The sequence below is a fragment of the Corapipo altera genome, unplaced genomic scaffold (genome assembly GCF_003945725.1).
Source record: "Corapipo altera isolate COAL_440 unplaced genomic scaffold, ASM394572v1 308, whole genome shotgun sequence".
Taxonomy (NCBI): Eukaryota; Metazoa; Chordata; class Aves; order Passeriformes; family Pipridae; genus Corapipo; species Corapipo altera.
In genome coordinates, this window is record NW_020884925.1 from 5,537,603 (window position 1) to 5,549,818 (window position 12,216).

Consider the following 12,216-nt stretch of genomic DNA (forward strand, 5'->3'; position numbering starts at 1 on the left):
CACACTGGCTGTGCTGGGCAGGGGTGCCCAGCCTGCACACACTGGCTCTCTGCTGTCAGGGGCTGCTCCAGCTCCTCTGGCCTCCATGGCATAGCTGGCCTTTCGTAAGGAATGACCCAGTTTGCTCTCAGAGCTTAAGAATCCCCCTTCTCAGTAGGATGAAGTTTTAGTTTAGCCCTGTAAGTCCTAAGAACCATCTGCCCAGGCATAAACGTGTTTGCAGTTCCAGCCGAGTAACTGCAGAGCCGGCCCATCGCTGCTTCCCCTGCTGCCCTCCCTGAGAGCAGGGGCAGGGTACTGCAGACACTGTTCTGGCCTTGCACTTGTGCAGCTCCCTCCCTGCTGCTGCCTTGGCAATCTTCCAGCAGCCAGTTCCCCTTTGACAGCTTCCCAGAAACCTCCCTGGGGCAGCCCTCGCCTGCTGCATCTGTACAGCAACTGTGTCTAGTTGGCTGTTCCAGCTGAGGAGGGTGATTTGCCTGGAGAAGGGAGGAAGAGAGAATAAACTCAGCATCTCATTAACGCTTTTCAGGCTGCATTTACTTCAGCTAGAGCAAACAGTGAAACCTTTTTTGGAGGCACTTTAGGCATTTGCAATTACGTGGTCTTAGGTGGTTCCTAGGAAGAACAGCTAGTTCTGGAGATCCTGAAGGATCTGAGTCGGTGTGGTTATAAACACTGTGCTGGTAGTGACCAGAAGTGTTACACCTGCCATTTTCAAGTATCAGAATATGCTCACTAGAGGAGTCCAAGAAAATGTGTACAAATGCAACTGTGTGGCTACTGTTGCAGTTTTAATGCAGCAAGTAGATACTGCAACTCTGTGTGGGTGAATCACAGAAGCACAATTAAACTGAAGGGGGAAACAATTCTGTTAATAACCTATTCTGTTAGCTTTAAAATATAAATGTGTAAACCATGAGGTCCTTAGATCAGTTTTCCTGTATCAGGATTTTGCTTATATTATTTTGGGGGGCTGGCGAGCACATCTAGAAGGGACTTACACAGCATATTGAATGGAGGTGTCTTGCTCTTTCTGACATTTAGGTGGCATGCTGGCCCCACACTCTGGAAAGATTTTATCTGCTTTCTGATTTCTGCCCTTCAGGTAGTACCTATTAGCAAAGTTGTCCTGATGTTTAAAAACAAAGGACAGCAACCAGGCCTCCTTAAAGTTCTGAAGGGCCTCTTTAATCCATATCCAGCTCTTTGTGCCTGAAAACGCTGGTAGCTGTCTGCTTGGAAATAACTGTGTGTGCATAACTTTTGTAGGAAAGACCAAGACTTGAAGTATAACTGAGTTCTGATGTGAGGGAAATCCTGCTCATGTGCACTGTCCTCTGAGTGGGAGAATGTTGCAGAGGAGAGTGCATGGGAGGGGCCTGGGGACACCATCAGTTAGTCCACCTTTCTCTTCAGAGTTGCCAGGGTTAGATTGGGCTGTAATGAAATGTCATCCTTGTTATACAGAGGAGTAGCATCCTATAAATAAAGCACTGGTAGGTCAAAATGAACTATCTAGATACTAAAATATACACTTCAAGTTATAGGAGTATAAATGTCTCTAACTTGCTGCCAGGTGATAAGAAATGTTCCCTTTAGAGCAATAGTTATATAAAAGCAATACGCATGGTAATTACTATTTAAAATGAGTTTTAAATATATGGAATAATTACAAAGAGGACAGATACTAACTTTATGCAGTTAAGTAATTTGCACAGTTCTGTGCATGTACTGGAAATACTCAACAGCATTCAGTGACATAAATTGTTGTTGGCAAAGAAAGTGTAATCTGTTCCTAAGGAAGTGCCTCTATTTGCTGAACAGAGCATAAGGGAGAATAATTAATTAAGCTGCCTTACTAGAATAGAGATTATTCCAAGTCTCTCTGTGAGGATCTCAGCATTAATCAGTCAGGTAAATATTTTCTTCCTCATTTTTGTTAGTGGATGTTTGGGAGACAAGAGTTAAGGAAAAAGAGAGGGAATGGAAATTTTCACTCATCACTGTTTAGCAATTTAATTCTGTTTTGTCTTTAAAATAAAGCTATAGAGTCTCCAAAAGAAGGAAAGCCAGATGGGTGTGGGAGGAAGCGGAGGATGGGGAAGCAAGGGTAAGCAAGTTGGGGAAGTCTTAAGTTAGGCAGTGCAAAAAAAGAAACATTTCACATTCCTTAAAGGAAAGGAATTATTTTGTTCCAAAAATGACAACAAACAGTCAAACTGAGAAGTCCTGCCATTTTCTAGGCACTGCAGTACTTGACATTAGACTGAGAAAATAAATATGAAAATGTGAAGCTTTAGATGTTATGATTGTAAGATGATGGATAGAGTGTTGCCTCACCGTCCGTATGGATCTTGGCAGTGCACCAGAATGGCACACACCCTGTATCTCCATAAATGTATCTCCATTTTCTCAGTCCCTTTCTCTTCTGGAACTCCCTCAGTTCTTTTCGTTCAGGAAGTTTTTTAAATGAGAGTGAGAGCAGTTTCAGAATCACATGCTCAGTCAAAGCAGAAGGAAAGTTATTTATCTCAAATCTTGTGTCCTGTGCAATCAAAACTAGCCTTCTCCTATGTCATAACACTTGGGATGGAGGGGAACATTTTTTTCCTAATTGTTATGAACAATAATATGAAATTCTTAAGAGTTTTGAACAAATGGTCCTGACCCTTTCTAATGTGTTCCCCAACTCTATTACCTTGCTCTAATTGTTTATACAGATCACAAAATTGATAATGTCTCAAGACGCAGGGAATGCATGGGAAGATACTGTCTTGGAGTGGGTTGGAGGGTGTGAAGAAAACTTATTTCAGAAGTAAACTTACAGAATCACAAAATGATTTTGGTTGGAAGGGACCTTAAAGCTAATCTAGTTCCAACCCCCCTGCCACGGGCAGGGACACCTTCCACTAGCCCAGGTTGCTCAAAGCCCCGCCCAACCTGGCCTTGGACACTTCCAGGATTGGGGCATCCACAGCTGCTCTGGACAAAGGTAAAAGCTATTTTAAAAAATAGAGAGGTATTTTAATAATTCTCTTAATGCTTAGGAAACCTGTACTTAGAATTCAAACACATTCTTGTACAAACAAGGATCCTGATATGTAAAAAATTTACTTCAGCTTTTAAAAGCTTTGTAATGTTTCCTCTCATGCTCAAACCAAATTAAGTATTATGTACAGCTGGTATTGGAATTCTTATAAAAGTGGAAAAAAGCAGTTCTCAGTTAGACAATTCATAGCTTTGCAGCTATGAGAACATGTGTGAGGGTTAGGACTGGAAGACTTATTGCCTGAATACTTATTTTCCCGAGAAGACTTCCAGCTTAGGAAGATTAACAAATTCTGTTTGTGGGGCTTTATCTGGCCCTGCTTGCATGACTTTCTGCTGCAAGTGTCTGCTTGGAATAGGAACTGCAGTAGCAAGGGAAAGCAGCATCCTTCCAGACAGTTGGTGAGACAGGTGGCCTGGCTTAAGGAAGCCAGGCTGTGCTACCTTAGCACATCTGGAATAGGACTGTTCAAAACTCTTCTACAAGAGCATTGGAAATACCTTGAAGCTCTTGTCCTTGGTAAAAATCATGATGAAGTGGAGGGTGTGCCCTGCAAGTTATCATTTATTTTTCTCAGATAAGGGTTGAACAGGGGACATGACACAGGGAAGTGGCCTTTGTACTATGAAACAACTGCAGCCATTGTGTTTACTGCTTTTAATACATGAACTTTCCAACAAGCAGCCCATTCTCTTGTTATTTGTCTGAGCCTGAGTATCTAGAGCTTTACACAATTGTGAATTGGCAAGAATACCAAACATTTTTCAGTTTGATATGAGAAGGCTTCCTGTAAAACATGTTTGTCTTCCAATTTAAGAGCTTTCTACTTACGGCGATAATCTGCTGAGATCTGTGGAATGTGCTTGTCTTTGGGATCTTTAGGACTATAAAACTACTATAGGGATTTAGTGAGGAATAAACTGAAAATGAGTATGTCTTTAATGCTTGTTTAGTGTATATATATATGAGCAGAATTTTTCTAAAATGTAAAAATAAAGATAGCAGCAGAATAAATATATCACTCTTTTAAATAAAAGAAATAGAGGTCAAACTGTTTCACCCATGCAATGCCTGGTGTGTTTTTTCTATTCTATGGAAACCTTGGAGGGATTTTTCAGCTGCTTTGTTTAAAAGCACAGCTATGGTGTCATATTTTTTTGGGGAACCAGATCTGAATGGTTATTATCCCCCCTCCTGCCATTTTATCCCTCTTAACACAGCATACCCCCCCCATCTTTTTCAAATGTAGCAAGTAAATGACAGAGATTTCAGCTGCTGCTTTCAAAAATAGGTTTTACTGTATTTCTATTGTGTTATTTGGCAGCACAATGGAATTTTTTTTGTGTCTTGCAGTTTATCCTGAAGCCTTGAGAGTGGATCAGTATAGTAAAAGGCTTTCTACTTTCACTCCATAAAAGAAGATGAGGAGTAGCTCTGCTAGAATCAGTTAGCAGTGAAAAGCTACAAAGAAGAATGAAAGTAAAAATGTGTATATACAGACATTTCCGTTGTGTTTCATTTTTAATGGTAGCCATAAGAAATCTGTTAGAAGTGGCCAGATATTGTTGAATAGCTGGCTTCTTCAGCTTTGGCTTGTACACTGAAATCACAAGATTTAATAAAATGTGCATGCCTTCCAGTTATTTCATGATAGTCATGAAAAATTTTACCAAATCCTGGCAATGAGCTTGTAAATATTCATTTGACAAGTCCTGCTAGACTGTTTCCCAGGGACACTTGTACTGTTTGGGTGTTCTGAGGGGTTGTCACCCTCGGAATGTTCTGTCCTCTATTTTCTTTCGTGGTTTCCTTGTAGAGCTGAAAGTGTGAGGAGATCAGTTAAAGCAACTGTTGTTCTAAGACTTGATAGGAATTTTTTTGTTGGGAAGTGTTGGTGAAAAAACGTTTTCAGCTGAAGTTAGTCTATTGTCATTACTAGTTTTTTAAATAATGTGGAATGTCCCCATCAAAAGTCAAAGTATATAGAAATGCAGCAAAGGTTCCATAATGCCATATATATTGCATACAAGCCAGTAGAAGTGTGGTAACTTTCTCCATGTAGAACTTAGCAGAACTGAGCTCTCAGGCTTTTTTCCTGTCCCTCAATGCTTTATTCCTTCAGTTCTGTTGTGCAAATCTTTCTTTTATGGCAATCAGAACAAGAAAACTTTCCTTCATTAACAGAAAACAATTTCTTGGATGCACAGAATGTTTTTCAAAAATAGTATCCTAAACTGCTACGCCATTAATAATTGTGTTCCCAAATGTGGAAAGTCATGGGAAGTTGAAGGGAAGGAAGAAAATAGGAAAAATTTTAGGTGGTAATAATGTGGACTTGCACTATGTCCCTGATTAAAAACTTTTGTCACATGCAATATCTGTATCTGAACATGTAGAACAGAGTCCTGTGGTTTATGGCCTTCTTTTCCTTAAGTATTTTCTTTAGAGATAAGGCAGGTACATTTTAGTAAAATGGAGAAGCAAATATTGAGGGAGGAGGGCAAAGCTCAAGACCCCATTCAAGTCCTGCAATTTGCAGTATAACAGTGCCAGTCTCTACTTGATTTTTTAAATTCCTGAGTGGGATTCTTCTAGATATTACGTTTTTAGTCAAATCTTCTGTATCTATTAGTGACTATCTACATTTAAAGAGAGAGAGACTAGAGAAGTTTGACTGTATTTTAAGTCTAGTATCTAATCCTAAACCATGTGCTGCACTCAAGTTTAATCTCAGGAGTCTTAGAGGAAGAACCAATGGGACTTCTGTAAAGGGATGTCACATCAAAAACCTGGTACAACCAACAACTTTGTACAAGAAATATCTATCAAATGCTGTTAAATACTGATACCAAATTTTAGTTCAGGAAGTGGCTGAACTGCTGAAAATTATGCTGGTAAAATTCCATTCAGTGCTTTCTGTGTTTCACCCCCTTCCTTAAGCATGGATTGCTGGCTGCTGCCAGGAGCAAAGTGCTAAGTTTACCTTGGGAATGGACTCAGCATGGCCATTCTTAGGTTCTTAGGCTATATTGATAAGTACTCTTTATTTTTAAAAATGTAGTTGAAATACCAGTTACAAATGAGATTTTGCTGTGCTGTGCTCACTGCCTGTGTGTTGTGCTCTGCTTTTTCTGTTCTCCTCCTTACTTCTCTGTTCAGGTGGACAGGCACAACACACGAGCTCCAAGTCCTTGCTTGTCTCTCTGGATACAGAGGGTCATGTTTTGGACTGCCTGTTGCAGTCTGACCCTTCTTGCAAAGACTTAGTCCACCCTTATCAGTTGGTCACTCTTGACAGATGGTCATGATATGATTGCAGTGTGGCAAATATCAGTATGTGCAACCATATATTCACTCAGATAAAATATGGAAATAAAATATCAGAAGACTAATTTCTAGCTTTTCAACAGCTCTGCATACTTAATGGGCAATATTTTTTTGTCTATAAATAACAGTAAGAAATGTTTCTCTCCTAGGTGTGCCTTGCAATAGCTCATTATTCTCAGCCAACAGATCTTCAGCTTCTCTTTGCATTTGAGTATGTTGGGGAAATGTATCATAATCTAGGTAAGTATGAAAGTACTTTGATTGTGGTTTTTTCCTACTTCGTAATATGTATTTTTAGTAAGACTTCTGTCTGGAACCAGTGGCAAAAAGCATTTGAGGCTTTCTCCAGGGGTAACAAAATCGGCTTGTTCTGCACCCAACTTCTTACTTATAATGGTTGTAAGTCATTCATTGTGATAGACATTAGCGACCAAAATCAAAAGAAATGTCTTTCCTGTCAGAAACAAAGCCAAAGTACCTATGTCAGCATGACTACTCCTATTTCTCAATCCACGCTTTCATCCTCCTGTTGTATGTCTGCATCAGTGCTGTAGGTAGCCAGTTAATCTCCCATCAGGCAGGCTTGTTCACCTGCCCTTCTTTTGGGAATAAGTTTCTCTTCTGGTGGTATTGCAGGAGGATTTGTGCAACTTGGGACTCCATACCTTCTTTCCTAGAGGCTTACTAGGCAGTTCTTACCACTCAAAACCTCCACCACCCCTGCTGAGCTGGAGCACACCCTCTCTGCTCAAGGCCAGTCTCCACCTGAACCTTGTCAGTTAGGTAAGCCTGAACCAGATCCTTTGGAACTTGATTTCTAGTGCAATGCTGTGCGGTCACTGGAGTGTTCCCCAGCCAATACACCGCTGAAAGCCTCAGCTCTGCCTCACAAGCCTCACTCAGAGAAGGTGCCATTGCTGGAGTTCTGTGGTACTGAGAGATTCACTCAGCAGCTGGCACTAGAAACCACTGACCTGCCTGTTATCAAGTATGAATGTTGTGGAATTATGAGAGCAGGCCTTCAGATTTGCACAGAAATGCATGTTCTTCGTGCAGGTGCCTCCATGACTGCCCTGTGCATGCATGAGAACAGCTGTGCATGTGATCATGCTGCACACATAAGTACACAGAGAATTTCTTACCTCCTACAACTCCGGCGGTTATTAAGGGCCATGTACTTTAGTGTTATAAAGGACTAGAGAGGAAGCCAATTTGCAGATAAAATTGCAATACAATGTTAGTCTGTCACAAAGTTTCCTTTACTCTGTCCTTAAAATACCATTTGCTGTATGGAAAAATACCTAGTGGAAGAATTACATAAGGTGGGTAAAAATGTTCCTCTGGAGCAGCAGACCAGAATGGCAAAGGATAGTTGTTCTGCTATCCTGCAGCTGCTGGAGAAGAGAGTTTGAAATACTTTTGGGTTGGGCGATTGTTGTTATTGTGAACTCTGGGGTTTGTAGCAGAGATCTCTGGCTTTCCTCTTGCAATTCCAGCACTGTTTTATGACTCTCTATCCCTTCTACTCCCAGTAAAGTAAGAGGTGAGATACTGTCTTTGTGCTTCCTGAGGAACATAAAAAGCCTGCATTGCTCTGGTGTACATCGTTTTTTTCCCAGACTATATTTGATAGTTACATATCTTGCTATTGAACAGTAAAATTGTGACTTTTTTGTTAATTATCGTATTTCTCTGTTTCTGTCTTTGAAGAACTAATTCTTTCTGATTTTAGTCCAGTTTTCTTCAGAAGAACATAAGTAGTCAGAGTACAAGTGCAAGAATGAAATGGATAGATACAGAAAGTAGACACTGCACAGTCAGTGAGATGTCAGCAGAGCCCTGCCACTGTTCCTGCTGTGGCTGGGCAGGCTCTTGCATCCTTACAGACTAGAACAGCCAAAGATTAGAGCTTTCACAGGGGAGCTGAGAGAGTTGTCTCAGTTTATTCCACTTTCCTCTAAAAATTTACTTCCAAGTGTCAAGAAACAAAAAGCAGTTTCCTTTGACATTGCTGAGTGTCTCCTTGGCACCTAAAGAATGACCAGCAAAAGAGATCCTTCTGTATTAGCAACAAACTATAGAATCTCCTGGTCCCTTGACACAAAATGGTAGACCATCTTTTTTTGTGGATATAAATATAGATATATAAAAACATATTTTAACTTGGCCTTCCATCTATTTTATTTGCTGTTAATACAGCAGTCATTTAAAGTTGTTGAAATTATATAAGTTTTATTTTTCTTTCTTCACAAGGTACCTATTAAAGGGTAACCTGTAAAGGCTTTATTTTTAAAAAATGTTGTGAACTTTGGCATATTGAAGAAAGAAATTGTGTGACTGGACGTAACATTTGTTCCTGAGTGTTAGTATGTGTCTTGCTTTCTATCAAGCAGCACAGCATACCAATTTGATGTTTTCTATTGAAATTGCAGGGGAAAAAAATGCATTTACATCTTCATGTGTCACCAAGCTGTCATTAAATCATTGCTTTGTTGTAATGCAAAAATAGGTAATATTAGTCCTGATGCTAATGGCTCATTCTTGCAATTAGGAAGGTGAGGGGGTTAATTTTTTTCTTTCTTTTTTTTTTTTTAATGTGCATTGATGACTTTTCTCTTCCTAGCAAAGGTGAATGGTGTAGACCCAGGAGGTGGTGGCGGTGGCATCGGCAGTGCCAGTGCTCAGCAGACACCTTTGTTTGAAACCTACTCTGACTGGGACAGAGAAATCAAAAGGACTGGTGCATCTGAGTGGAGAGTGTGTTCAGTCAACGAGGGGTATATGATTTCTACTTGGTAAGTTGCTCTGGGACACCAGGGGAAGGGAATTGTACTGCCTTGGAATTGTCCTGTCAGGAATTGTCTTGTCTCCTCTGCCACAGCCTCCATCCCACCCACCCGTGCTCTGCACCTCACAAACGGGCCACTCCCTGGAGGGCCCCCCAGCTGAAATATGCTGCAAGCTTTGTCATTAAAGGAAATGTCAGATTTTGGCATCTGTGGCTTTCATGCTTTTGTCCTTCCCTGTGGAACATACACGTTTCCAAACAGCTCCATCTGAGCCATGCCCGTGCCATCACATGGGACAACACTGCAGGGCTGCTGTGGGGCAGTTTGACTGAGCTGCAGCAAGAGAGGAGCTGGTAAAAAACACAGGGAAAAGTGACCTTTCTTTATTGTATTTTTTTCCCCAAGCCTTCCAGAATATTTTGTGGTTCCATCTTCCTTAGCAGATCAAGACCTTAAGCTATACTCCTACTCTTTCATTGGGAGGCGAATGCCAGTAAGTGTTGTCTTTATTCTGTTGCTGTTCTTGATCATTGTACAATATTAATCTTAAAGTTGTGTTTGCCAATGAACAGAGTTCTGTGTAGCATTAATAAGATATTTCTACAGAATAACACTAACCTGTTGTTTCTTTTGTGTTTCTTTCCCCATATCAGTTATGGTCCTGGAATCACCCTAACGGGAGTGCCCTTGTAAGAATGGCCAACATTAAAGATGTATTGCAGCAACGAAGGATTGATCAAAGGTAAGTGATTAGCTGAGTTATTCCCTAATCAGAGGGTCAGGATAACGCAAGTGGTGACTGTAACATACAGCAGGGATGGGTCATGGAGAGGATATTTGCTTCATAGTGTTGTAGTGTGGGGACTTCTGAGAGACTGTTCTCTGGATGTAGTTCTGGCACAATTTCTGTTCAAGGTCCACCTCAGTTTCCAATACTGAATAACTTTTCAGATTTTAGGGTATGTTTATTTTTTAGGTGGCTCATCATTAGGTGGCAGAATTTACTGATAAAGGATCAGATTTACTGTAACACTACCTACACTGGTGGAGATTTTCTTACCTGCTTCGGCAAGACAGTGGGAACACTGGGAAATACAGTTCTGTAGATTTAGTGCCACAATGCACTTGGTATTTCTGTGAAACATTTGTCATTCGCTGTCCTTGATGAAAGATTGAAGGCATTTAGAGCCTTGCATAAGTACTTTACTAACTTGTTATTTTTTGTTCTTTGGTTTAATTTGTAGAGTGACTTTCTGTAGTAGTGCAAACACCTGCATTGTGCAAACTGGAGCTCTGAGTTTTATTTGAAACCTTGTCAGATTTCCTGACTTCACAAGCTTTATATATGTTCTGTTTATTTAGCATAGATAAGTCTTATTACAAATGATGGAAAATAAAAAATTGAATAGCACTATTTAACTGTCAGTCAGCCTCAGATTTTCATTTCCCAAATGCATTGTTTTCATGTTCCAGCATTTCCATTTCTTTGTTTTGTAACTAGCACATACCAAAAATCTCTGGGTCATTAGATTTATGGCAGGAGCAATATATCTCCCGCATATAAACTAGGACACTTTTTTTTTTTTTTGAGAATAAGGTGCATGTTTTATGTGGTTCTAGTTTGCAGTTAAAGACTGTGGCACATTTCTTGAAAGACTGTTTCTTTCCTCTGCAATAACAAACCTGCTGATTCTTTTCCTGACATAGGATTTGTAATGCAATAACTCGGAGCCATCCCCTGAGAAGTGATGTTTACAAATCTGACCTGGACAAATGTCTCCCCAACATCCAGGAAATCCAGGCTGCACACATCAAACTCAAACAGCTCTGTGTCAATGGTAGGCTGGTCTGGCCTTCTCTCACGGTGGTTATTTTCTTGAAATGCAGTGAATTTTAATAGATCTGGCTAACAGGGATAGTTATTTGAAGTTGTTCTGCAATGTCATTACTTTCCCTGTTGCAGAGCCTTTTGAAGAAACCGAGGAGAAGTGGCTGTCCTCACTGGAGAATACTCGCTGGTTAGAGTACATTAGGTTTGTACCACTAATGAGATGGTTTTAATGAGCTATGGAAAGCTTTCAGCAGCGTAAATAAACAATCCATCATTTGGAAGATTCTCTGTTTTAATATATGAGTTATACAGAGAGATATATAGATATCCCAAATATTTTTTCTTGTCAAATGTGAACCTGTTATATTAACTGTTAAATCATTTTCCTTTCCTGTCTAGATCATTTCTTAGGCATTCTGCAGAGCTTGTCTATATGATGGAGTGCAAGCACGTCTCTGTAGTTCTGCAAGGTAATGGAACAGAGACCATCCTGTAATTCTGAGCATTACTGTGATAATTGAGATAAACAGATTTAGATAAAATCAACTGTAATCTTTAAACATAAACCCCATCACTTCCTAAATATGTTAGTAATTTGGGGAACTAGAAAGGAAAATAATTTTGTTATGTGTCTGAACTGTAGTATAGTCCTTAGCATCAAAGGAATATTTTGTTCTTGATGAATGCACTGTTGTGCTGAGTACTGCAGGAACCCTTTCTATACTATGAGTCTCAGTTTAAGAAAAAAGAGGTGTGTTTTTCTTCTGGGTTTTTCTTAACTAGGAGAACAATTACAGCAACAAAAAGGATCTTTTAAAAGAAATTAGAATAAAAACACTAGACCTAGGTGCCTCTTTTTTCTCTTAGAGATCCAATTCTGTACATGTGCATATATACCTTATGTGTTGTATTCATTCTGTATGTTATTCACAGAGGAAGAGGGACGGGACCTGAGCTGTCTTGCTGCTTCTCTCATCCAAGTCATGCTGGATCCCTATTTTCGAACAATTGTTGGATTTCAAAGCTTAATACAGAAGGAATGGGTCATGGCAGGATATCAGTTTTTAGATAGGTGCAACCACTTAAAGAGATCTGACAAAGAGGTAAAAATGAGTTGTATTTGCACGTGATAACAGTATCTGGTAGATATCATCCTGGACATTTATTTGTACAGAAATCTAAAAGTAAAAATACATTTTAATACTTTGAAATCTCAT

At 39.9% G+C, this 12,216-nt stretch overlaps 1 protein-coding gene across 5 annotated transcripts in view; it reads left to right on the plus strand.

Annotated features, from left to right (window-relative positions):
- MTMR10 (myotubularin related protein 10) overlaps nucleotides 1–12,216 on the plus strand; it is a 35,992-nt gene that overhangs the window by 16,636 nt on the left and 7,140 nt on the right. For all 5 annotated transcript variants that reach the window (XM_027657843.1, XM_027657842.1, XM_027657844.1 and 2 more), the window contains 8 exons: nucleotides 6,529–6,619; nucleotides 9,003–9,174; nucleotides 9,574–9,661; nucleotides 9,822–9,910; nucleotides 10,876–11,006; nucleotides 11,132–11,201; nucleotides 11,399–11,469; nucleotides 11,933–12,102. In XM_027657843.1, the coding sequence (XP_027513644.1) occupies nucleotides 6,529–6,619; nucleotides 9,003–9,174; nucleotides 9,574–9,661; nucleotides 9,822–9,910; nucleotides 10,876–11,006; nucleotides 11,132–11,201; nucleotides 11,399–11,469; nucleotides 11,933–12,102 (882 nt within the window). The remainder of the gene's footprint in view (nucleotides 1–6,528; nucleotides 6,620–9,002; nucleotides 9,175–9,573; nucleotides 9,662–9,821; nucleotides 9,911–10,875; nucleotides 11,007–11,131; nucleotides 11,202–11,398; nucleotides 11,470–11,932; nucleotides 12,103–12,216) is intronic.